Source organism: Somniosus microcephalus, chromosome 17 (genome assembly GCF_052327205.1).
Source record: "Somniosus microcephalus isolate GS21.2 chromosome 17, FLI_Smic_1.0, whole genome shotgun sequence".
Lineage (NCBI taxonomy): Eukaryota > Metazoa > Chordata > Chondrichthyes > Squaliformes > Somniosidae > Somniosus > Somniosus microcephalus.
In genome coordinates, this window is record NC_141003.1 from 20,429,226 (window position 1) to 20,455,012 (window position 25,787).

Below are 25,787 nucleotides of genomic sequence, written 5' to 3' on the forward strand. Positions count from 1 at the left end.
ACATCTAGTTCCCTTGTCTAGATCATTAATATATATTGTGAATAGCTGGGGCCCAAGGACCGATCCCTGCGGTACCCCACTAGTCACTGCTTGCCACTCGGAAAAAGACCCGTTTATTCCAACTCTTTGCTTTCTGTCTGCCAACCAGTTCTCTATCCAAGTCAATACCTTGCCCCCAATCCCATGTGCCTTAACTTTACACGCTAATCTCTTATGCGGGACCTTATCAAAAGCCTTCTGAAAGTCCAAATACACCACATCCACTGGTTCTCCCTTATCTATTTTACCAGTTACATCCTCAAAAAATTCTAGTAGATTAGTCAAGCACGATTTACCTTTTGTAAATCCATGTTGACTTTGTCCAATCCTGTCACTGTTTTCCAAGTGCTCTATTACATCTTTTATAATGGACTCTAGCATTTTCTCCACTACCGATGTCAGGCTTACCGGTCTGTAATTCCTTGTTTTCTCTCTACCACCTTTTTTGAATAGTGGGGTAACATTAGCTACCCTCCAATCCATGGGTACTGTTTCAGATTCCATCGAATGCTGGAAGATGATCAGCAAAGCATCAACTATTTCTAGGGCCACTTCCTTAATTACCCTAGGATGTAGATTATCAGGCCCTGGGGATTTATTGGCCTTCAATCCCATCAATTTCCCTACACCATTTCCCTACAAATACTGATTTCTTTCAGTTCCTCCCTTTCATCAGACCCTATGTTCCCCGACATCTCTGGGAGGTTATTTGTGTCCTCCTTTGTGAAGACAGAACCAAAATATGTATTTAATTGGTCTGCCATTTCTTTGTTCCCCATTATAAATTCCCCTGATTCTGACTGCAAGGGACCTATGCTTGACTTCACCAATCTTTATCTCTTCACATATCTATAAAAGCTTTTACAGTCAGTTTGTTCCCCGCAAGCTTACTCTCATATTCTATTTTCCCTTTCTTAATTAATCCCTTTGTTGAATCCTAAACTGATCCCAATCCTCAGGTTTACTGCTTTTTCTGGCCAATTTATATGTCCTCTCCTTGGATCTTATGCTATCCCTAATTTCCCTTGTTAGCCATGGTTGAGTCAACTTTTTCGTTTTATTTTTATGCCAAGCTGGGATGAACAAATTCTGTAGTTCATCCATGCGGTCTTTGAATGTTTGCCATTGCCTATCCACCGTCAACCCTTTGAGTGACATTCCCCAATCAATCCTACCCAACTCGCGCCTCAGACCATCGTAGTTTCCTTTACTTAAATTTAGGACCCTAGTCTCTGAGTCGACGACTTCATTCTCCAGCTTAATGAAGAATTCGATCATATTATGATCGCTCCGACCCAAGGGGCCTCGTACAACAAGATTGCTAATTAATCCTTTCTCGTTACATAATACCCAGTCTAAGATGGCCTGATCTCTGGTTGGTTCCTCGACATATTGTTCCAGGAAACCATCCCTTAAACACGCCAGGAATTCCTCCTCTACAGTATTGTTACTAATTTGGTTAGCCCAATCTATATGTAGATTAAAGTCACCCATGATGACTGCTGTGCCCTTATTGCACGCTTCTCTAATTTCCCTTTTAATGCCATCCCCAACCTCCGCATTACTGTTTGGAGGTCTATATACCACTCCCACTAACGTTTTCTGCCCCTTGGTATTTCTCAGTTCTACCCATACAGATGCCACATCATCAGAGCTAATATCCTTCGTTACAATTGTGTTAATCCCTTCTTGAACCAGCAATGCTACCCCACCTCCCTTTCCTTTTTGCCTATCTTACCTGAATATTAAATACCCCTGGATGTTGAGTTCCCAGCCTTGGCCACCCTGGAGCCATGTTTCCGTAATCCCAATCATATCATATTCGTTTACCTCTATTTGCGCAGCTAATTCATCCACCTTATTACGAATGCTCCTCGCATTACGACACAAAGCCTTCAGGCTTGTTTTTTTAATGCTCTTACACCTATTAGAATTATTATTCACTGTGGCTATGTTTGATTTAAACCGTTGATTTCTCTGACTGCCACTTTTGTTTTTCTCCTTTCTATCTTTTGCTTTTATCCTTGTTTCCCTTTCCTCTGTCCCCTTGCTCAGGTTCCCAACCCCCTGCCATTTTAGTTTAAACCCTCCCCCAGAGCACTAGCAAACACTCCCCCTAGGACATCAGTCCCGGCTCTGCCCAGGTGCAAACCGTCTGGTTTGAACTGGTCCCACCTCCCCCAGAACCGGTTCCAATGTCCCAGGAATTTGAATCCCTCCCCCTTGCACCATTCCTCTAGCTACATATTCAGCTGAAATATCCTTCTATTTCTACTCTGACTAGCACGTGGCACTGGTAGAAATCCCGAGATTACTACCTTTGAGGTCCTATTTTTTAATTTACCTCCTAACTCCCTATATTCCGCTTTTAGGACCTCATCCCGCTTTTTACCTATATCGTTGGTACCTATATGTACCACGACAACTGGCTGTTCACCCTCCCCTTCCAAGATGTTCTGCAGCCGCTCTGAGACATCCTTGACCCTTGCACCAGGGAGGCAACACCCCATCCTGGAGTCTCGTTTGCGGCCGCAGAAACGCCTATCTATTCCCCTTACAATAAAATCCCCTATTACTATAGCTCTCCCCCTCTTTTTCCTCCCGTCCTGTGCAGCAGAGCCACCCCTGGTGCCAGGAAGTTGGCTGTTGCTGCCTTCCTCTGATAAGCCATCCCCCCCAACTGTACTCAAAGTGGTGTATCTGTTTGAGAGGGGGATGTCCACAGGGGACCCCTGCACTACCTGCCTGTGCCTAGTACTCTGTCTGTTGGTCACCCATTCCCTTTCTGCCTGTCCAACCTTTGCCTGCGGTGTGACCAACTGATCAAATGTGCTATTCACGACCTCCTCAGCCTCATGAATGGTCCAGTATGAATCCAATCGCAGCTCCAGCGCCGCAATGCGGTCTGCCAGGAGCTGCAGCTGGACACATTTCCTGCACACATAGTTGTCAGGGACACAGGAAGTGTCCCTGAGTTCCCACATAGTGCAGGAGGAGCATACAATGGGGCCGGGCTGTCCTGCCATGACTTACCCTTTAATTAATTGCAATTAAATTAAATCAAATCAAGAACTCATAATTAGTGCTTGGCTGCTCAGTGGGAGAGAAACACGGCCATTGTTCAAAGTGAACATTGCTAAATTCCCCATTCCTGGTAACTTTAGAGGGGAAGTTAGCGTATATAGATTTAATTTTCCTGATAACATGTTCCAGAGAGTCTCAAGGTTAGGAGAGTGATAGAGACAGCAGATGAGTTCAGTGAGGTGAAGAGATCTTTTTAGCCACGGGTGATCAAAGTCGGTAAACTACTTTGAGAGGGTAGGACAAGGGGACATAGGTTCAAACGAGCCAAAGGCAAACTTATAGGCAGGATTGATATCAGAAGGTTCTTCTTTACACAGAGTGATATCAACATATGGAATGGACTTGCTGAGGCAAAAACTCTGGAATCATTCAAGGAACAATTAGATGCTGCATCGTGGAAACCTTGGTGAATCAAGGCGGGCCAAAGGGCCAATCTCATTTATAATCTTGTGATTGAAAGTAACTAAGGAGAGCAGCAAATACATCAGACTGAACAGAAGTAATGAATCTTTTTTGCATTTGGAAGTTGGGAAAGAAAAACACAAGAGAGAATTTGGAAATGTAATCAGCATGAGCACTGGTGGAGTTTGAGGGAGCTTTATGTGTCTCAACCAGGTGTGTCCAAGTTTCTCATCTTCATGGGCTGCCTCGGTGCACACCATCCAGCCTTGGAGGGCCATGTATACAGTTTACATTCATGTTTCCACTTATCTGGACAAATCCTAAGCTGTGGGTACTAACAGATCCTACAGTTCTGATCAGGATTCACCCACCAGAGAAACAGCAGATTTCAGCCGTGCAACCCTCAGGCTCTATTGAAACGTGGCAAGCCAGCATGCAAGAAAGATAAGCATATATGGAACTGAGTTGCCTGGACCTTGTGGGCCAGATTTCCAGCGTTCCCCATGAGCTGTAGTATGAACACCCCTGCTCTGAACTGCTATCCCTGACTTGGGAGTGCTTGATACCCTGTACTGACACGTGGTTTAAATAAGAAATGCTTCCCATTTCTAGTGCTCACAACCCCAGCCTTCGTGGTGATGGAAATTCACCGAAAACACGAAAAATACATTGTTGTTTCACTATTGAAGCAAATAATGAACAAACAATAAGGGAAATATTAAAACCAACACAAAATACCGTGAATGCTGGAAATCTGAAATAAAAACAGAAAATCGACCTGAAACGTTAACTCTGTTTCTCTCTCCACAGATGCTGCCTGACCTGCTGAGTGTTTCCAGCACTTTCTGTTTTTATTAGGGAAATGTTAAATCCCTTCGCACTGCTTAAAAATGACTTCATGGAAGAATTTTTGCGCAGGCAACATCACACATCAAACCGAACATCCTTTTATAAAACAGAATTCCACATTCCAACCACCCTCGGCGTAAAGAATTCTTTCCTAACCTTCACTTTAATGTTTTGTCTTATGCCTGTGCCCTCTCATTACCAACAGAAACAATCCATTGTAGGAACGTGGGTTCCTAACTAAAAGACTGAGTTCTACTCAGGCGATCAAACAAAATGAACTTTAATGAAATGAACAGGCTTTAACAATAAACTGCAGGATAACATCGAATGTAGGTCTGCTCTCTCTGGAGGCTCCACGAGGACTGCCCCTGCAGTCGTGTGTCTGACATCATGATGTCATGATGTTTTCCCGCCAGTGGGGGGTCACGTGGCGAATGGCATGACGTCATCACGTTTTAACCGCGCTGTTAAAGCAACCACACTCTGTACAGTTAAACAGCATAAATAAAGGTACAGACTCAGACTGTAGCTAACATGTTGTTAAAGGATTATGTACAAACGATCTGAGTCCTTTGGTGGCTCCGCCACATGCGCCCCCCCAGAATTGTCTTTAACAGCAAAAGTAGACGCCGAGGAGGTCTGACTTCGGTAACCTGGCGGAGGAAGCTGATGGACGGTGGTCGAGCTGGCAGGCGGTTGTGGTTGAGCTGGCGCGGCGAGCGTGGCTGAGTTGCCGGGCGGCTGTGGTTGGTCTGGCACGGCAGCTGCGGGCAGTCGGCCCCGTTTTGGCGGTTGAGCGACGACGACTGGGCGGTCCAGGTCCAGGTGAGCTGGCTTCAATCGGTCCACCGAAATGTGATCCGGTTTTCCTCCGATGTTGACCGAAAAGGATTTGTCTCCTGATTCGATGACGCGGAAAGGACCGGTGTAAGGGGGCTTAAGCGAATCCCGGTGAGCGTCATGGCGGATGAATACATACTCAGCATTCTTCAGCTCCGCTGGCACGTGGGAGTTCTGTAAGCCGTGATTTGATGTAGGCACCGGAGCGAAGCATCTGGCTGCTTCCTGGTGGCTGACGAGTTGCTGAGAGGCGGACCATGGCTCTGTGGGAGAAGGGAGGAAATCCCCTGGTACTCGGAGAGGCTGGCCATAAACGAGTTCGGCTGAGGACGATTGCAGGTCTTCTTTGGGCGCCGTACAAAAACCCAAAAGGACGCATGGAAGTCTGTCCACCCATCCTGCACCTTGAAGACTGGACCGAAGGGCGGCTTTAAGCGACCTGTGGAATGGCTCGCAAAGGCCGTTCGCCTGTGGATGATAGGCGGTGGTGCGATGAAGTTTGGTGCCGAGCCCCTGAGCTACAGCATTCCATAGCTCCGAGGAAAATTGTGGCCCACGGTCGGAAGAGATGTCGGCCGGTACCCCGAAACGGGCAACCCAACAGGAGATGAAAGCTCTAACGACGTCTCCCGAAGTGGTGGAAACCAAAGGAACTGCCTCTGGCCACCTAGTGGTGCGGTCCACCATGGTGAGGAGATGCGTATAACCCTGAGAAAGCGGAAGCGGCCCCACAAGGTCCACATGCATGTGGTCGAAACGATGCTCCGGAACAGCGAATGTAGCCACTGGAGCTTTAACATGACGCTGGACCTTGGCCTTCTGGCAGACTACGCAGGTGTTGGCCCAGTCACGGACATCGAGGTGCATACCCTTCCAGACGAACTTCACCGACATAAGCCATTGTGAAGCCTTCATACCAGGGTGCGACAACCCGTGTATGGCATCAAACACCTTCCAGCGCCATGCGATTGGCACGATAGGTCGGGGAACGCCCATGGAGACGTCGCAAAGGAGCGTGGCGCCTGTGGCCTGGAAACTGATGTCGGTCGCTTGGAAACTAGAGGGGACGGTTCTGTATGATTGGACCTCTGGGTCCGAGGCCTGGTCCGCAGCCATGAGGGCGTAGTCGATCCCCAGGTGAACCGCATGGACCGTCGCATGGGAGAGGCAATCCGCCACCAGGTTGTCCTTACCAGACACATGTTGAATGTCCGTGGTAAATTCAGAAATAAACGTCAGGTGACATTGTTGACGAGCGGACCACAGTTCGGCGGTTTTGGCCATGGCGAACGTTAGAGGCTTGTGGTCGACAAAAGCCGTGAAGGGACGTCCTTCCAATAAGAACCGGAAATGGTGAATGGCTAGGAAAAGGGCCAGTAACTCCCGATCGAAGGTGCTGTATTTTTTTTCATTTTTCTGTAGTTGACGGCTGAAAAACGCCAGCGGTTGCCAAGTGCCGTTGACCCACTGCTCTTGCATTGCGCCGATGGCGTAGTCTGACGCGTCTGTGGTAAGGGCGATGGTGGCACCTGGAAGTGGGTGCGCCAGCATGGTTGCGTTGGCCAAAGCGCTCTTGGTGTTGACGAACGCCTGGTCCATCTCAGCCATCCAGCTGATTGGATCCTTACCGGACTTGCCCTTGAGGGCCCCGTACAAGGGTTGCATAAGCTGAGCCGCCTTCGGGACGAATCGGTGATAGAATTTGACCATCCCCAGGAACTCTTGGCCTTGATGGTTGGCGGGCGCGGGAGAGAGGTAACAGCTTCCACCTTCGTCAGTAAGGGGACGGTGCCGTCTGATGTTATGCGGTGTCCCAAGAAATTGATCTGCTGCAGGCCAAACTGGCACTTGGCCGGGTTGATGATTAAACCGTGCTGGCTGAGGCGTGTAAAGAGGGTACGCAAATGGGAGATGTGCTCTGCCTTGCTAGCACTGGCGATGAGAATGTCGTCAAGGTAGACGAAGATGAAGCTTAGGTCTCGGAGCACGGAGTCCATTAAGCGCTGGAAAGCCTGTGCCGCATTCTTCAAGCCAAACGGCATCCGCAGGAACTCAAAGAGGCCGAAAGGGGTGATGACTGTGGTTTTTGGGACATCTTGCGGGTGCACGGGAACCTGGTGATACCCACGAACGAGGTCGACTTTAGAAAAGATAGAATTTCTCGCCAAATGGGCCGAGAAATCCTGAATGTGCGGGATCGGGTACCGATCAGGAGTAGTGGCGTCGTTCAGGCGTCGGTAGTCACCGCATGGCTGCCAGCCGCCGCCCGGTTTCGGAACAATGTGGAGAGGCGAAGACCAGGGACTATTGGATCGGCGAATAATCCCAAGCCGCTCCATCGTGTCGAACTCTGCTTTCGCAGCCGCGAGCTTGCCGGGTTCGAGCCTTCCAGCCCGTGCATAAACCGGGGAGCCAGTAGTGGTGATATGATGTTCAACACCATGCTTCGTGGCCGAGGAGGAGAAAGTGGGCCTTGTCAGCTCCGGAAACTCTCCGAGGAGCCGAGTGAAGTCATCCGGAGGAGGGAAAGCGCAGGCGATAGAGCGCGCCATGGTGGTACCGTGGTAGCACGGAATCGAGTGGAAGGTGGCCGCGTCGATCAACCGGCGGTGCCGGATGTCGACGAGGAGGCCGTTGGCACACAGGAAATCTGCCCCTAGGATCGCCTGCGAGACTGTGGCCGTGACGAATTCCCAACAGAAGCGCTGACCGCCGAAACAGACTTGGACCCGCCGCTTTCGGAAAGTTCGAATTGCTGCGCCATTAGCCGCCACGAGGGAAAAACCATGGTTCCCAGCTTGCCTATCGAGATTCGACGCAGGTAGAATGCTACACTGCGCCCCGGTGTCACAAAGGAAATGTCGACCCGATAGAGAATCGGTGATATAAAGAAGTTTCTCCGTAGATCTGATGGCCATCGCAACCACGGAGTGCCCGTTAGACCCGGTCCTCCTTCGCCAGGAACGCTGCAGGAGCTTTGTTTTTTTGGGGGGCAAAAAACTGCAGGGGGAGAGGCAGCGTCGTGCTTTCGCGCCAAAACGGGCGTGGTAGGAGCACCAGCCCACTGCAGGAGGAGCTGGAACCGCGTCTGTGGGGGATGGGCGCCTCGTGGCCACGCAGCACTGCTGGGTTACAGTGAAAATCTTATCTGCTTCGGCAGCAAGCTCGGCGCAGTCTGTAATCTCGGATCCGGCTAGGGCAGCCTGTACCTGCTCCGGCAGTTGGCAGAGGAAAAGCTCCCGAAAGAGGAAATATTCCGGTTCGGCACCCAAGAGCGTGAGCATTTGGCTCATGAGCTCGGATGGTTTGGAGTCCCTGAGGCCAGGCATCATGATGAGCCGGCGAGCGCGCTCTGACTGCGAGAGCCCGAAGACCTGTAGCAACCGCGCATTAATCGTATCATACTTGCTGTCAGTAGGAGGACTACCGAGGAGGCTGACGATCCGTGAGGCAGTTGCGTTGTTGAGGGCGGAGACCACGTAGAAATAACGGGTCTGATCCGCGACGATGTTCCTGATGGCGAACTGGGTTTCAGCCTGGATAAACCAGGCGTCTGGTTGTTGCTCCCAGAACTGTGGCAGTTTCAGAGTCACGGCGTTCGTGTCCATGCTGAAGATCTTCCGCGAAAACCGTTCACGAAAGTCGGGGTCACCAATGTAGGAACGTGGGTTCCTAACTAAAAGACTGAGTTCTACTCAGGCGATCAAACAAAATGAACTTTAATGAAATGAACAGGCTTAACAATAAACTGCAGGATAACATCGAATGTAGGTCTGCTCTCTCTGGAGGCTCCACGAGGACTGCCCCTGCAGTCCTGTGTCTGACGTCATGACATCATCACGTTTTCCCGCCAGTGGGGGGTCACGTGATGAATGGCATGACGTCATCACGTTTTAACCGCGCTGTTAAAGCAACCACACTCTGTACAGTTAAACAGCATAAATAAAGGTACAAACTCAGACTGTAGCTAACATGTTGTTAAAGGAATTATGTACAAACGATCTGAGTCCTTTGGTGGCTCCGCCACACCATCACTATTTATCTTACCAGAACCCTTCATAATCTTGAAGACCTCCATCAGGTCAGCCATTAACTTTCTCCACTCTGGTAAAGAGCTTCTCTAGCCTTTCTTAACTGGAACCCCTTGTCCCTGGTGCTAGTCATTCAGTCACCATCTTGTTCTCTGAGGTACCATTTTAGCCTATTTCAACGTTTTTTTTTTACTGACCGTGTTCAGCGATTAAAAAAGGAAACAAATCCACAAACTTGGTTACACTGCAGCATGGAGAGGAATTCTACACGGAAGGGTTTCATTTCAACTGTGGCATTTTAGCGCAGTGGCTAACGCGCTTACGCTAAAACCTCGTCTGCATTATTTTAACATGTTCATTGATCTATTTCAAATAAAAATAGTGCACGGAGAAAATGAAGCCCTTAAATATTAAAAGGCTACCACCCTTAACCGATTGCTTGAATACCGGTAGAAATCTAATTTTTCTAAGTCGCTCGACAGCTGCTGGTTTTTCTTTCAGTCAAAAGAAAAGAGCTTTCACTTCTGAAAAGTTGTACCTGAATCACTCATTGAGCCGTGGTCGCTCATTGTAGTCTGTAGCCCTGGGACTGGCTGCGTGGTGAGGTACCAAACTGCGTGCAACACATCCGTGGCATGTATGCGATTGTGATCTGTTGATTAAAAACAAGACACGTCCTTTTACTACTTTCTGCAGGTTTCCAGCCTCTCTGCAATTAAAGCATCCCTCTGCTGATCAATGTCATGCTGTAGGCTGAAAAATGTGTTCCAATCAGAGAATGCTGAAATACACAACAACTTACATTTATATAATGGTCCAGATTTTGCTGCAGCGGGGCATCTAACAGCATCTGCCGTTAGTTGGGCTTTAACATTTTGTGTGTGGCAAGTTGCTGAAAGTGCGAGCTGATAACGGCGCAGCGAGGGAAATGGGGCATCTGGGACCTGAGTGAGCAGGGAAAGCAACTGTGTATCTCCTTAACCAATCAGATTGAAGGATTGTGAAATTAACAGTGCAAGGACTGAGAAGGAAGTGTAAGTTAGAGAGGGTGAATTCAATGTCAAATCAGGTACAGGAAGAGAGATAGAGAGACTGAAAGAACGATTGGATTGAGAGAGAAAAAAAAGAGACAGAAAGGGAAAAATGTAATAAATTAAAAATTTTACATTTTTAAAATCTCCAACAACAATTTAAACCTGAAGGAATAAGACTCCACACTTGTAACATTTAATTTACAGTGCTAGAGAGGTTGTTTGGCAGTAATTTCAGGAAACTTTTGTTTAACTGGCACCTAAATATCCGGAATTCTCTAATAACCAGCACAATTCTCACTCCGAAAACTACAGTATACAGTCGTTTCTAAGTTTTGTTTTACTGTTAAGTAATTAAAGAGTTATGGATTATCCTCAACTGGCAGTACTGTACTTAATCAAGCATCTTCCACCATCCATTTAACACAACATTCTGTAGGTGAGTACCCAATTATACTGCACATTTCTTGATTTTTTTTATTTTTGTTTGTTAAAAATAGCCTCGGTAGATAACCCTCTCCGTTATCCAGAATTTTTTAATCAACCGGCACCATCCCGGTCCCGTCGGTGCCGGATACCAAAGAGTTTCCTGTAACACTTATCACATTGTTAAAAGGGTACTTAGACTGGAATGGACACGAGTTAACTTTCTGTGGCGAGTTTAGTTCGTATCTACCGTGCAAATACAGCAACTTCACGTCAATGGGGAGGCAGACAGCAAATGGCAGTTTTTGTGAAGCTAATGGTGGAACAGTGCATCTTGGCAGCAACGTTTGGATATGTGAGTTTATCAACGCATCTGCTCCTCGCCTGAAGTTGCTGTACCATTTACGCATAAATAACAGCGAACAACATTAGCCTCACTGTTATTTTGACAGGAAAATCTGGGCCAGTGTCTTTCACGTAGAATGTGTCAGCTGTGGCTCAGTGGGTAGCACTCTCGCCTCTGAGTCAGAAGCTTGTGGGTTCAAGTCCCACTCCGCAGGCACGAGCAAAAATTTAGGCTGACGCTGCAGTGCTGCACTGTCGGAGGTGCCGTTCTGATGAGACATTAAACCGAGGTCCCTTCTGCCCTCTCAGGCGGACGTAAAGGATCCCACGGCACGATTTCGCAGAAGAGCAAGGGAGATCCTCCCGGCGTCCTGGCCAATATTTATCCCTCAACCAACATCACTAAAACCGATTATCTGGTCATTATCTCGTTGCTGTTTGTGGGAGCTTGCTGTGCACAGATTGGCTGCCGCGTTTCCTACATTTCAACAGTGACTCCACTTCAAAAAGTACTTCATTGACTGTAAAGTATTTTGGAATGTCCCGAGGTCGTGAAAGGCGCTCCGTAAATGCAAGTCTTTTTAGAAAAATGTCCGAAGGTGCTTCACAGGAGACGTAAAAAAAAACAAATGGAGGCTGAGACAAAGATGGAGGGGTGAAAAAAGCTTGGTTAAAGAGGTGTGCTTTAAGAACATAAGAAATAGGAGCAGGAGTAGGCTATCCGGCCCTTCGAGCCTGCTCCGCCATTCAAGGAGATCATGGCTGATCTTCTGCCTCAACTCCATTCACCGGCCTTGTCGCCATGCCCCTTGATGCCCTTACTAGTCAGAAATCTATCGACTTCTGTTTTGAATTTAAGGAGGGTTTTAAAGGAGGAAAGGCAGGTGTTGAGATTTAGGCAGGGAATTCCAGACGGGGGCGGGGGGGGGGGCCCCCCCTGAGGTGGGCCAGTTAGCATCCGAAAAAAAGACTGACATTTCTGCAACCTTCAATCAGAGCGCTAACCTGCCTCGTCAGATGCTGACTGTCCTGCTGTGCGTTTCCAGTGGTGTTTTTTTGTTGCTTTTTTTTCTAACATTTCCAGCATTTTTGCTTTGTTTTTTCTCTCTCTCGCTTGGACTGGAAATCCGGGGATCAGCATTCCAGTGACACAAAAAAGGGCGATAAGCAAGTTCTCTGACCAACTCAGTGAAATCGCAGAAGTGCAGAACATTCCTAATCGCTTAATGTGAGAAATGCGATTTTGTTGGTGGGAACAAAAAGAATTATAATCACAACGCACCAGCAATAACAATCCTTTAATGTTTCTGAAACAGCTAACAAGCTACTTGACCCCGATGTATTTCATAAAGTCTGAGAGTGAAGTTGCGGAATGTGCAATTGCAGCGACATACAGCCTAACAGCAGAGCTCCAGTATAGCCTGCCAGCTTTCTCTCCCTCGCTCTTAACTCTCCAGGTACAGCAAATACGTACGACAGATAACTCTCCCATTGGCTATTAGTGCAGTAACACTGCCACTCTTAGTTCCCCCTAGTGGTGCCACCTGGTACTATTGCCTAAAGTAAGATCCAATGGTATTCTACATTCACTAGTCCAAGGATGTGTCATTCGCAACGTACAGATTTTAATGGCACCGAGAACTGCTAGCATGTACGATATTAGAAGTGAAGGTAACAGGGCTATGCAAATTACAGTGTGCATGGCGCGATGGGAAAGTGCAGTGTTGAAGGAAGGCATGTCTGTGGCCTTAATCCCCAACGTTTAAAGGCAAAGGTCCCACACTATAAAAAGGGCACATGTTGCAACTGGTGGTGACCTCCCCCCCCACGCCCCATACCCGAAGATACTGATGAATATTTGCTCGGGAGGAAGGCTGTAGAAGGCATAGGCCCTGTAGAGACTGAGGAGGACAACAGAATTAATACTAAATAGTAATGAGACAGTCTATGATTTGCGCAATGTATTACATCAATGTGTCTATGTACGATTGTGCACAAGCACATGATCAAGGTATTTGCTGTAGTGTCCGTGTGTAGATAAAGACACTGAAGACAGGAGTTGGTTCATAGGTATTTACTAAGCAAGTCTGGGGGGGGGTTTCTAAAGGATATACACAATATACAGGCTTATATAGCCCAAGTGGCAATTACCGGCATTACGCACACCTGGGGCTCTTAAAGGCACATACACCACAATTCCTCCCCTTCTAGCTAACTAGTACATCATATTTTAAGTAATTATTAATTACATGTTATATGCAAAATAATATACATTGCTGTATTAATTAATTATAAGTTAGTCTCTCAGGAGGCTTCCTGACTCAGTCCGGATAACGCCTCGGGGGTGTAGTAGTTTCTGGTGGTGTAGTAGGTTCTTCTGGCAAGGCTGATTCGGCTTGAAGGCCAGTGTCGGGTTCATCGGGCTCCAGTATCACCGGATCGGAGGTAGATATGGGTATCTCTACTTCATCGTGAGATGTATAGAGTGGTGGTGTAGGTTGTCCCTTTTCGGATGACTTGATGATTTGGTCAGCATGGCGCCTTATTATGCTGTCTCCGATGTCCACGGTATACATCAGTGGTCCTAGTCATGTGCAGATAGTTCCAGGCTGCCATTTCTCGGTACGGTAGTCCCGGGCCAAAACCGGTTGGCCTATCTGGAAGGCCCTAGTTGGCCTTTCATTCATGCCCTGAAACTGCCAGTTCTCCACGTCCCTTCGGATGTTGGGCTTGACCAAATCCAGCCGGCATCTTAGGTTTCTATTGTAGAACATCATGGCGGGAGTTTGGTTAGTAACCATATGCGTTGCATTCCTATATGCAAATAAGAAGTTATCCACCTTGTGCTGAAGTTTTATGTCTTCATTACCCATGGCCTTGATGGCCTTCTTGAAGGTCTGGACAAACCTTTCAGCCAATCCATTGGTGGCGGGATGGTATGGGGCGGACGTGTAGTGCTTTACCCCATTGTTCTTTAAGAACTTTCTGAATTCTTCGGACACAAATTGCAGTCCATTATCAGAACATATCTGCTCCGGCAGCCCATTCCTGGCAAATATGGTCCTTAATACTGTGATGGTTTTTTCCGTGGTGGTGGAGGACATCTTTATTACCTCCGGCCACTTGGAGTGTGCATCAACTGCGATTAAGAACATTGAGTCCAAAAATGGACCAGCAAAGTCGATGTGCACCCTTTGCCAGGGAGATGAGGGCCACTCCCATGGATGTAGAGGGGCCTGTGGCGGAGCATTTTGGACCTTCTGGCATCCTAGGCAGCTCTTGGTCATGTCTTCGATGTCTCCATCGATACCTGGCCACCATACAAACGCCCTAGCTAGGTTCTTCATTTTCACTCCACCCAGATGCCCCTCGTGAAGCTCCTTTAGAACTTTATCCTGGAGTTTGGGTGGAATCACCACTCTGGATCCACACATCAAGGTTCCTCGGCACACTGACAGCTGTTCTCTTCTTTGCGAGAATGCTGGCAACAGTGGTTCGCCATGTGCTGGCCATCCCTTCACTGTTAAATCGTAGACCCGTGAGAGAGTAGGGTCATTTCTTGTCTCCCTTTCAATGGCAGAATTTGTAACCGGTAGACATTCCACTATGGTCGAGTGGAATATCTCTACTGGGTCTACTGTAGGTGCCTCTTCTATCGTTGGCAACGGTAGGCGTGATAAACCGTCAGCATTCCCATGCTGTTTTGACCCTTTGTATTCAATGTTGTATTGGTGTGCCCCTAGAAAAAGGGACCACCTCTGCAGTCTTTGTGCCGTCATAATGGGGACACCTTTTTTAGGGTTGAATATGGAGATGAGGGGTTGATGGTCAGTCAGCAAGGTAAATTTTTGTCCGTGTAGGTAATGGTTGAATTTCTTCACTCCCCATACCAGGCTGAGTGCTTCCCTGTCTATCTGGGCATAGTTACGCTCAGCTGAGTTCAATGAGCGTGACGCAAAAGCTATCGGCCGTTCCGAGCCATCAGGGAATCTATGGGACAATACCGCTCCTATGCCGTAAGGGGATGCATCGCACGCCAGTCTGATTGGTAGTGATGGGTTGTAATGAGCCAAAATTTTCTCGGATGTGATTAAGTCTTTACATTTATGGAAGGCACGTTTACAGTCTTCGTTCCATTTCCAAATCACTCCTGTCTGTAGAAGATCATTAAGAGGGTGTAGAATAGTTGATAAGTTCGGTAAAAATTTATGATAGTAATTTATTAATCCCAGGAATGACCTTAATTGTGAAACATTTTCAGGTGCTGGGGCTTTTATAACTGCTTCAATTTTTTCAGGTGACTTATGCAACCCTTCCTTATTAATTATGTGGCCACAATATGATATCTGATTTTGGAAAAATTCGCACTTGGGGCGATTTGCTCATAGGCCCCGTTCTTTCAGCCTAGTGAGCACCTGCTCCAAATTGGCAAGGTGCTCGTTGTCATTTTCTCCTGTTATAAGGATGTCGTCTAGGTAGCATTGAGTCCCCGGAATCCCTTGCAGGACTTGCTCCATAGCTCTTTGCCAGATAGCTGGAGCTGATGCTATTCCAAAAACCAGTCGATTGTACTGGTACAGGCCTTTGTGTGTGTTTATTGTGAGATACTTTTTAGAGGTCTCCTCAACCTCCATCTGTAGATATGCCTGTGCCAAGTCAATTTTTGTGAAACGTTTCCCTCCGGATAGTGAGGCGAAAATATCTTCTATCCTCGGAAGAGGATACTGTACCGTGTGAAGGACCGGGTTTACAGTCACCTTAAAGTCTCCACAGATGCGAATTTTTTTCTGTTCCTCAGAGTTATTTTTCAATGTTTTTTTCATGACTGGAACGATGGGTGTTGCCCATTCGCTCCAATCTATTTTGGATAATACGCCTGCCTTTTCCAAATTCTTCAGCTCTGCCTCGACTGCCGGACGTATTGCGTATGGCACCGGTCTTGCCTTAAAATTTTTTGGAATTGCTGTATCTTCCACTTTTATTGAGGCGGTGATGCCTTTCAAGGTTCCTAGTTTCTCTTGAAACACTTCTTTGGCGTTGGCCAAGATGTCTTTTAATCGTTCAGGTATGATGTCATCATTGTTTTTTTCCTTACTGGTCACCGTCAGTGCCTGAATGGAGTGCCAGTCTAAACGTATCTTCCTTATCCATTCACGTCCCAACAACGGTGGACCACCATCTTGTAGAATGTATAAATACAACTTTTGTATTTCTTTGCCGTTGTATACCACAGGCACCCTTATTTTTCCTTTGGGGTAGACTTTCTGCCCCGTATATGTTTTTAAGATAATGGATGTGTCTTTTAGAGGTATATGCGAAAATAGCCTCTCGTAATCTCGTCGATTTATTACGGTTAGAGCTGATCCTGTATCTAGCTCCATTTTAACTGGGGACCCTGCTATTGTGAGGGTAACCCAAATGGTTTGGTAATCCTCTTTGGCAAGTACATTATGTAATTTGAGACAGCTTAGTCTCTTGTTTCCGGAGTCGCTATCGCTATTCTGGTCTTCGGAGCTATTGTCCGTCATCATTTGTACCTTCCTGTACTTTTCTTTATTGATTTTTTGTTTTCTGTCAGTGGATTTATTTTGTCCAGATTGTCATACCCGTGCAATGTGTCCAATCTTACCACATTGCCTGCATGCTTTGCCCTTGAACCAGCAGTCCCTCTGGTTATGGGTGGATCTGCCGCAGCGATAACATCTTCCGAACTCCTGTGTCATTTTATGGGTGCCGAAGTCCTGTGTCTGCTTTTGCTGCTGCTTCGTATGATACAGCCATACTGAAAGCTTTGTCCAATGTTAAATCTTTTTCAGAAAGCAGTCTTTTTTGTGTTCCTTCACTTAAGAGACCGCAAACAAATTTGTCTCGAAGATAATCCGATACTCCTGCTCCGAATTGGCAGTACTTTGATAGCTTTCTTAATTCGGTTAGGTAATCAGCGTTACTTTCATTCTTGTGTTGATTTTTCTTGAAGAACTTGAATCGTTCCACTATCAGCAGCGGTGTTGGGTTTAAATGCTCCTGCAGGGTATCAACAATTTCTTTAAAAGTCTTGTCCTTTGGTTTGGCTGGAGTGATTAAATTTCGTAACAGCCCGTATGTCTTCGCGCCCATTAAGTTCAGAAGTACTGAAGCTTTTTTTTCATCTGTTATTCCATTTGCAGTGCAATAAACCTCTACTCTTTCCACGTATGTAGTCCAATCTTCTATTTCGCCATCAAAAGCCTCAATATTACCAGATTTAGGCATTTCAGAAAAGATATGGCGCTTCCCGCGCTTTTTTTTTCTCTGTAGCAACGATATGGCGCTTCCCGCGCTTTCCCGCCGCTGCTACCGATAACAACGCTGTTTTACTGTGGTTTCAGTTTATTCACTGTTGGAGACTCGTTCCCGACGGAGGTCTAAACGCTGACCTGCTTGCCGCGCCGGCCGTCTCTCGAGTGCACCCTCCCAGTCCGTTATTGCTTGCCTCCGATTTCGCTGCCTGTCTCAGCTGTAGAGCCCGCCGCTGGAGCTCCAGCCTGACGCCCAGGAAGGATTAGCGCAGTACCTGTCACCAGCTTGGCCAGCTGGTGAAACCACAGTTTCTCTTACTTCCTTGAGTCTTCTGGACGCTGGAGGAATCGATGTCCTTGAGGTGCTGCCGAATTGCAGGTAAGTTCGTTTCCACTTCGTCGCCACTGTAGTGTCCGTGTGTAGATAAAGACACTGAAGACAGGAGTTGGTTCATAGGTATTTACTAAGCAAGTCTGGGGGGGGGGTTTCTGAAGGATATACACAATACACAGGCTTATATAGCCCAAGTGGCAATTACCGGCATTACGCACACCTGGGGCTCTTAAAGGCACATACACCATAATTGCTCTTAAAGGCACATACACCACATTTGCAACAACAAAAGTACCCAAATAAACAAGAGTGCTCTTGTGCTTATAATGTATCTGCTGTGCTCATAGAACAAGGAGAATCCAGTGAACCACTGGCAACATCTAGAGACCATCAAACAACCAAGGCCTGATTCTGGGAGTAACCAAAAATGCTGAACCCCCCCAAAAAAACCCAAAATCGGGACAAACCACATCTGAACCAAAGGAACAGGTAGACATCACCACAAAGAACAGCACCTGAGAGTGAAGCAATCCCTCAGTGCCACACTGGATTGCCAGCCTAGGTTATGCGGTCATGTTCTGGAGTGGAGTTTGAACCCACAACTAACTGTCTGACTGAGAGACAACACCAGTGGCACCTGGAGTGGAGGATTCACTCACAAAGGCCATAAGCACCGTAGTAACTCTCCTCTCAGCTGTGTGTCAGATGGTCGTGTCTTCAAGCTCTGTTGCAAGTATTTGAGCACAAAATCTAGTACTGAGGAAGTACTCCATTGTCGGAGGTGCCGTTTATCAGATGAGACGTTAATATCAAGGTCTCGACTGTGTGTTCAGGTGAATTCAAAAAATTCCCATGGCTCTATTCAAAGAGCTGGGGAATCCTGGCCAATATTTATACCTCGACCAACACCATGAAACAAAGAGTAACTGGTCATTTACCTCATTGTTGTTTGTATAACTATGCTATGTGAAAACTGGCTGCCTCATCTGTCCACAGAACAACAGCGACTACACTTCAAGAGAATCCAGTGGCCATGAAGTGCTCTGGGACATCCTGAGGAGGTGAAAGACAGTAAGAAAGTTCTTTCTTTTCTTTCATAAATATTCCAACTGCTACAGTGGTCTTAAACTCCAAGTTATGGCAGCTTTTTTGACCATTATACAGGAAACTCTCGATTTACCGGCACCTAAATAACCGGAAACCTCTGTTAACCGGCAAAATTCAGGAGTAGGTTCAGGTAAGTTTAACTTCATATTAGTGGCCGTTCCTGGATCTGTGGCTGTGTAACCGGGGTTCCTGCACTTGTTGCTAAGCAACAGGGACGCTTGGTCTGTGGCTGGGGTTCCTGCACCTGTTGCTAAGCAACAGGGAAGCCTGGATTTGTTGCTGTGTACGGAGCTCTCGTAACTTTTACTATACCTCTCTGTAATCCGGACTTTTTGATAAACCGGCACCATGCCGGTCCTGTCGGTGCCAGATAAAAAAGAGTTTCCTGTAGTCAACCATAAATGAGGATTCTGAAACCTGAGCGATGTTCAGTGTTTTATGCTATTAAGAATGATGGAGATAACGTCTTAGATAGAATAGGGACCTTAAAATAGATTGGGCTGCCGGCCCAGATAATATACACCCATAATGATTTGGGACAGGTGCTATGCAACCCCTTACCCGTATTTTTAATAGCTCGCTGTTTCCTTAAACTAAAAGGATGCTAATGTAGTGCCAATTTTTTTAAATGGTGGTGATGAGCCTGAACCAAGTAACTATAGGCTCATTAGCTTGACTTCAGTAATAAGTAAGATGTTAGAAGGAATCATTGGGGATGCTCTATATGGCCAATTAGACAGAGAAGTCGTATCAGTGACACCCAACATGGCTTTTGGAAAAGTAGGTTGAGTCTTACAAATTTGACTGAATTTCTTGAAGAATAAAAGAAAGGACTTGCATTTATATAGCGCTTTTCATGACGTCAGGACATCCCAAAGTGCTTTACAGCCAATGAAGGACTTTTTGAAGTGTAGTCACTATTGTAATGTAGGAAACGCGGTAGCCAATTTGCACACAGCAAGATCCCACTGACAGCAATGAAATAATGACCAGATAATCTGTTTTCCAGATGTTGGCTGGGGATAAATATTGGCCAGGACACTGGGGTGAACTCCCCTGCTCTTCATGGGATCTGTTACGTCCACCTGAGAGGGCAGAGGGGGCCTCGGTTTAACGTCTCATCCAAAAGATGGCATCTCCGGCAATGCAGCATTCCCTCAGTACAGGAAACTTTCTGATATCCGGCACTGATGGGACTGAGCTGGTGCCGTACCATCAAAACTGCCGTACAAACCAGCGCTAATGTTAAAACATACGGAGCTTTTGAGCTCCATGTGAATCAACAAACCCTGTTGCTTAGCAACAGCTTCAAAACAGTCGGCTGCAGCTTAAAAGCGTCTCTGTAGCTAAGCAACAGCTTCAGCTAGACCTTGCAGAGCCTGACTGGAAAAAAAAAAGCAACGAGAAGTAAAAAAAACTTATAGGAAACGGCTCCTGAATTTTGCCGGTAGAGAGAGCTTTCCGGACATTTAACCTCCAGTTAAACGAAAGTTTCCTGTACTACACTTGAGTGTCAGCCTGGATTATTTTGCTCAAGCCTCTGGAGTGGGACTTGAACCCACAATCTTCTGGCAATGTACATTGATGTGCATCCCTCTAGCATGGTTCCTGGGCTAAGCATGGAGAGTGGCCAATGTGCCAGTCTGCTGTAGGCAGCAAGCCATATATGGGAAACACCTCTGTTGCAATAACCCAGAGACAAAACAAAAGGCGATGATGGTAAAATGGTCGACAGTGATGCTGCATTAAAGTGTAAAGGGCAGAGTGACTGGACCTGCATTCCCAGCAGGGATTTGTAGTCGAAGGGAACAGAGGAGGCCAGATATTGGGCTACCACACTGCAGTGCCAATTCTCCAACCTGTGTTTCCCTCGAGCACAGCTCAGTGCTTGAAGCATGGGATCGGGTGCTCACCTTTACATCTCCCATCTGCAGTATATACGCCTCCAGATAGCAATAATCACATTAACACTGCGTGACGGCTAAGAGAATACTTGGGGGGATGTTTTCCCATACAAGAAAGTAAAATACAAGAATACTCACAGGGGATATCTCTGTATCCATTTTCTATGGCATGAAAGTAATTCATGAACTCCTTTAATGGGATGTTAAATATTTCAAAAAGTCCGGTGTCTTCAAATAGTCTGAAGGCCACCTATACCAAGAGAGACAGATTCAGCAGTTAGTGCACGGAAGGTTTCAATAGTCAGTGGAGAGAAACCAGCCTGATACAGACCACTAAAGCACAGAAACGTCCAGATTTTCCAACTGGCCTTAACTTAATGCCAGCAGTATCCCAAGTAACACCAATCAGAAAACTCAGACTCAATACTTTCCTTCCCCCTTGCGAATCTTTTATTAAAGTACCAGATGTGGGAGTTCTGGGACACAGGGACGGATACAATCCATTGACCCCGAATAAAAATGCAATTGTGTTTCATTAGTCTAAAATAATATGTTTCCAATATGGCAGTAAATAGTTTCAAGAATTTTAAGGAGCATTCATGAAATTAACATAATAGACCGTGGGGAATTCAATTCTAATGGGTTGTTAAAAACTTCCACCCTTTAGTACATTGCACTGGGAACGGGTGCAAAACAGTTCAAGCTCAACATGGGATTATGACGTACTGTGCAATCTATTTCCAAGCTTTTCTTACACTTATCAAAGACACATACCTCACAGGCCATAAATTGCACTGTGCTATAAAGCTAAGTTATTTTAAAGATGCTTCTTTTGTCTTTACAATAATTGCCGTTTAAAGCTATCATTATACTTGCCTTCCGATACGGGTCTGAGCTCCTCAGGTTGACATGCTAGATGTGGTGGTGTGAGCAGAGTTACACTGAGTCAGTCCCTTTTTATCTCTGAATATAACAGCTTAAAGCTGCTACAGCAACAAATATACATGCATGTATCCCCCGAACGCATAACGTCGTGAACAGTGCACAAATTGTTAAGTGTGTGTACATATATTTGTGTATGTATGTGTGTGTGCATATGTGCGTTAATGTGTTTGTGTGCGTGTTTTGTGTGCGTGTGTGTGTGGGCGTGTGTGTGTGTGTGTGTAGGTGTGTGTTTTGTGTGTGTGTGTGTGTGTGTGTGTGTGTGTGTGTGTGTGTGTGTGTGTGTGTTTTTTGTGTGTGTGTGTTTTATATGTGTGTATGTGTGTTGTGTGTGTGTGTTTTATGTGTGTGTGTGTGTGTTTTATATGTGTAAGTGTGTGCATGGCCCTTGAACCTAGACAAGTTACATTTCCACACTCGTGCAGGGTACGCCTTCTGTTGATCTAAGGAGTTGGAGTTGTGCTCATATTTACGTTCAACAATGACACTAATGAGCGTTAGTGTAATGCACTTGATTGTGGGATGCTGTTAACTTCTGCTACTCCGGAGTTGGCCGACAGCTGGTGCGCTGCCAGACAACTACCTTTGGTCGGTCTCGGTTGAAATTCCGCATCCAGGAGCATTATGGGATGGGCTGCTCTGTATTGTATCACACATGCGACTAATGGCATGAATGGAACATGCAAACATTGGGGGTAATTTTGACTTTTGTCTATAGCGTAGAACGGGCAACATCAGATTGGCCGCCCGTTTGACATCTCCCCCGATTTTCGTCATCGAATGACGTCAATGGAAATCGGGAGTGGTGAATATCGGAGACTGATCTGATATCGCCCATTTTACACTCTCAGCAAAAGTTAGATTGAGAGCCCAATGCGTTGTTTAGAGGACATGTTTAGTAGGACAATTAATGAATTCATATTTCTCAATGTGAAAAATGGAGCAATCATATCACTCCAGCAGCACACGTGTGTAGACTGCAAAACCACCTACTGTACTTCATTACAAATTGACATTATACAAGCGATTCCCCCACGTTTCACTGGATATTTACCTTATTAATAAGTGGAACAATAAGTGAAAACACCATTTTAAAGCATGTTACTGTTAATAAAAATGGCAAGCCAAATGACATATGCACTCAATATCAAACTCGTAGCAGTCCCCTCCTAACTTGCTTCCACTTTTCCCTTCCGATGAGACCTGTTCTTAGTGCTGCCCTCCGCAAATAAAATGGATGCAATTTATTTGTAATAGATTGAGAAAAATAGCCGTTCTTAGTAAGATTGGAAATCTAACTAACTCCAGCACAAAAAGACTGCCTAAAACCATGCCACGAGCAAAAGCGAAAGCCTTTTGCATCTGTACAAGGTCAGCAAGGAGGTGACATTTTATTTTCTGCTCCAATTACTACCAGTCAACAGCTCGCAGATCACAAGTGCAAATTAATATCCAAATAACCTTGGGATATTACGCAATGTTTGCATATTAACAACAAAGTCCTCAAACCTAAATTATTGTACGACAAAAGGTGCACGATAGTAAAGGCACTAAAGAAATTCAGAACTTCCTGAATAAATAAAATGCTGCCATTAACCTCCCATTGAAAAAAAAAAGCTCTGATTGCAAGTAGGGCAACACAACCCCAGAGCAATACGTGTCGGCTTCTCTTTGTTCTGCATCACAAGTTTCGATCAGTGGAAAAAAATCTGAACCAAGGAAATGTAAAAACCTTTTCCGTTTCCCCTTCTTGCAGAGGAGACACTGATTTCAGAAAGTCAGGAATGTAGACCGAAGGAAGAACTGTGATTTACATGAGTCTAATTTTCTGCGCTCCATTAACGCGAACTGCTGCTTTGTATCAATTGTAATCTGATTTTCTTTTTTATTCAGTCTCGGGATGTGGGCGTCTCTGGGCATTTATTGCCCATCGCTTAGTTGTCCTTGAGAAGGCGGTGGTGATCAAAACTCAACACAGTTTGGAGAATGAATCTGGGACTTTCCTGTTCTGTAAGCTTCAGCATTTTCATATAATTCCTCCCAGCATTTTCAATCCCCCTCACCCCACCGCCCCTCCACACACCACCCATCAGGAGAACAAGCAATGGAACTGTTTGAAGAGAAAGATTAGCAGAAACCAATCAACCATTAGGTTGTGCAGGAAAGTAGCACAGTCTTTGATTTGCACTCCCTTACTATTAAGTGGCACCTCAAGCTCTCACTGCCGCGGTCAAGGTTGTGGGTAGCAGCAGGTAAGAATCTGCGTGCTATCACCCGTAGTGCAGAATCTTAGTACAAAAACACACGACTGTACCACATTACAGATCAGCCATGATCTGATTAAATGGCAGAACAGACTCGAGGGGCTGAATGGCTTCCTCCTGATCCTATGTTCTTTTTTTACTATCAAAACTGAGATTGATAGTTTTCGGTTAGGTAAGGGTATCGAGGGACGTGGATCAACAGTGGGTAAATGAAGTTGAGGTACTGGTCAGCCAAGATCTAATTGAATGGTGGAACAGGCTCGTGGGGCTGAATGGCTACATTCTCGGGCTGTCGGATTCCACGATCCTACGAATACGCAGTGTCACTCAGCGTGGACCACTAATATTGGTAAATAAATCCTATGATGGATGTGGTGATTTTTGACAGACACTAGCTCTGTGCAGTGGGCTAAGGTTGGAGACTGAGGCCTAGATCAGCCGAAGAATGGGGGTGGGGATCAAGCAGCCTGAGGCTGGTGAGTGGGGTTCAGGAGTAGGAGTAGCCCAAAGCGAGGTCTGGCCTAGAGGCTGCAGACCAGCACCAGACTAATCAGTGTGACAGATGTCAGAGAACACTGAGATTCACCGTCATGTAGTCCAAACCATGACTTCAACATAGGCTCCACTTTATAATCCAGATTCCACAAAATAGGCCTTCAATGATAGATGGACATATAAATATCATGTTATGAACATACAAAATTGATGGGCAGGAAAAGACCAACTGGTCCATCAAGCCTGTTCCACATATCAAGATGGTTGGAGCACCATAACTAGACAATTCCCATTCTTCCCATCCCACTCCACCCCTGTCCCTGTCCGCCTGTAGCCATGCAATCTCTTGGGAAAGGCAAAGTAACAGGAAAAAAACCTATTTAATATGTGTTAGTTAAAAGATTTATTTTCTAAAGAGAACCAAATGTACACAGGATTCACTCTGCTAAATAAAACCTGCCAACTTTGAGCGTCCATAAAAACAGAAACATTTTGTGTGTCTATACAACACAGAGCACCAATGCTCGAAAGAAGCACATCCTCACCTGGCTGAGGATCCGGCCACATTTTGAGCCCGTCTTCTCCACTAGATCGAATATGGGAAAGTTCCAGTTGTTCAACTGTGTAAATAACGGCTCCAGACCTTCCATTAGAAGAGGTTCCGGGGCAAGAATTGATTTATCCTGGAAAATAAAAAGAACGATTTACCCAGAATTATGAGGAAACTTTTCTATATCTGTACTAAAAATCTTGCGGGGGGGGGGGGGCAACTTTAACCTCACACGCCCATCGGGAAACTGACGGGATCGGGTGTAACGCTGGTTTTACACCCAGCCCAATTTTACTCTTCATTAAAGTCAACAGAGCATAATATTGGGCAGGGTGTCAAACCAGCGTTCCACCTGAGCCCGTGGATTTTCTGCCTGGCAAGTTAGGTCAAAATTACCCCCCTTATGTTTACATGCACTTCCATTATAAATTATGTCCTTATTTTTATATTTCCACTCCAAATTCCTATGTCCATATTTATAATGGAAACTGCCTGTGTAAACTTGCCATGCTATAATTACACCTTCCCACCAGCGGCAGTGCTGTTGTGCATCTACAGGAAACTTTCGATTTACCGGCACCTAAATAACCGGAAATCTCAGTTAACCGGCAAAATTCAGGAGTAGGTTCAGGTAACTTTTATTACTTGCCTTCCTCCATCTGTTGCTGTGCAAGGGTTTGGCTGCAGCTGTTGCTAAGCTACAGAGATGCTTGCAACTTGTGGCCATTGTTCTGAACCTGTTGCTAAGCAACAGGGTTTGTTGCTTTATACGGAGCTCTTAGCTCCGTATCTTTTACTATAGCGTTCGGTTATCCGGAATTTTTGATGAACCGGCACCACGTCGGTCCCGTCCATGCCGGATAAAA

At 46.1% G+C, this 25,787-nt stretch overlaps 1 protein-coding gene across 1 annotated transcript in view; it reads right to left on the bottom strand.

Annotated features, from left to right (window-relative positions):
* pde3a (phosphodiesterase 3A, cGMP-inhibited) overlaps positions 1–25,787 on the bottom strand; it is a 548,293-nt gene that overhangs the window by 44,940 nt on the left and 477,566 nt on the right. The window contains exons 9-11 of the mRNA XM_086010030.1: positions 24,917–25,054; positions 20,809–20,920; positions 9,784–9,897 (exon numbers count right to left, since the gene is read on the bottom strand). Coding sequence (XP_085866156.1) covers positions 9,784–9,897; positions 20,809–20,920; positions 24,917–25,054 — 364 coding nt within the window. The remainder of the gene's footprint in view (positions 1–9,783; positions 9,898–20,808; positions 20,921–24,916; positions 25,055–25,787) is intronic.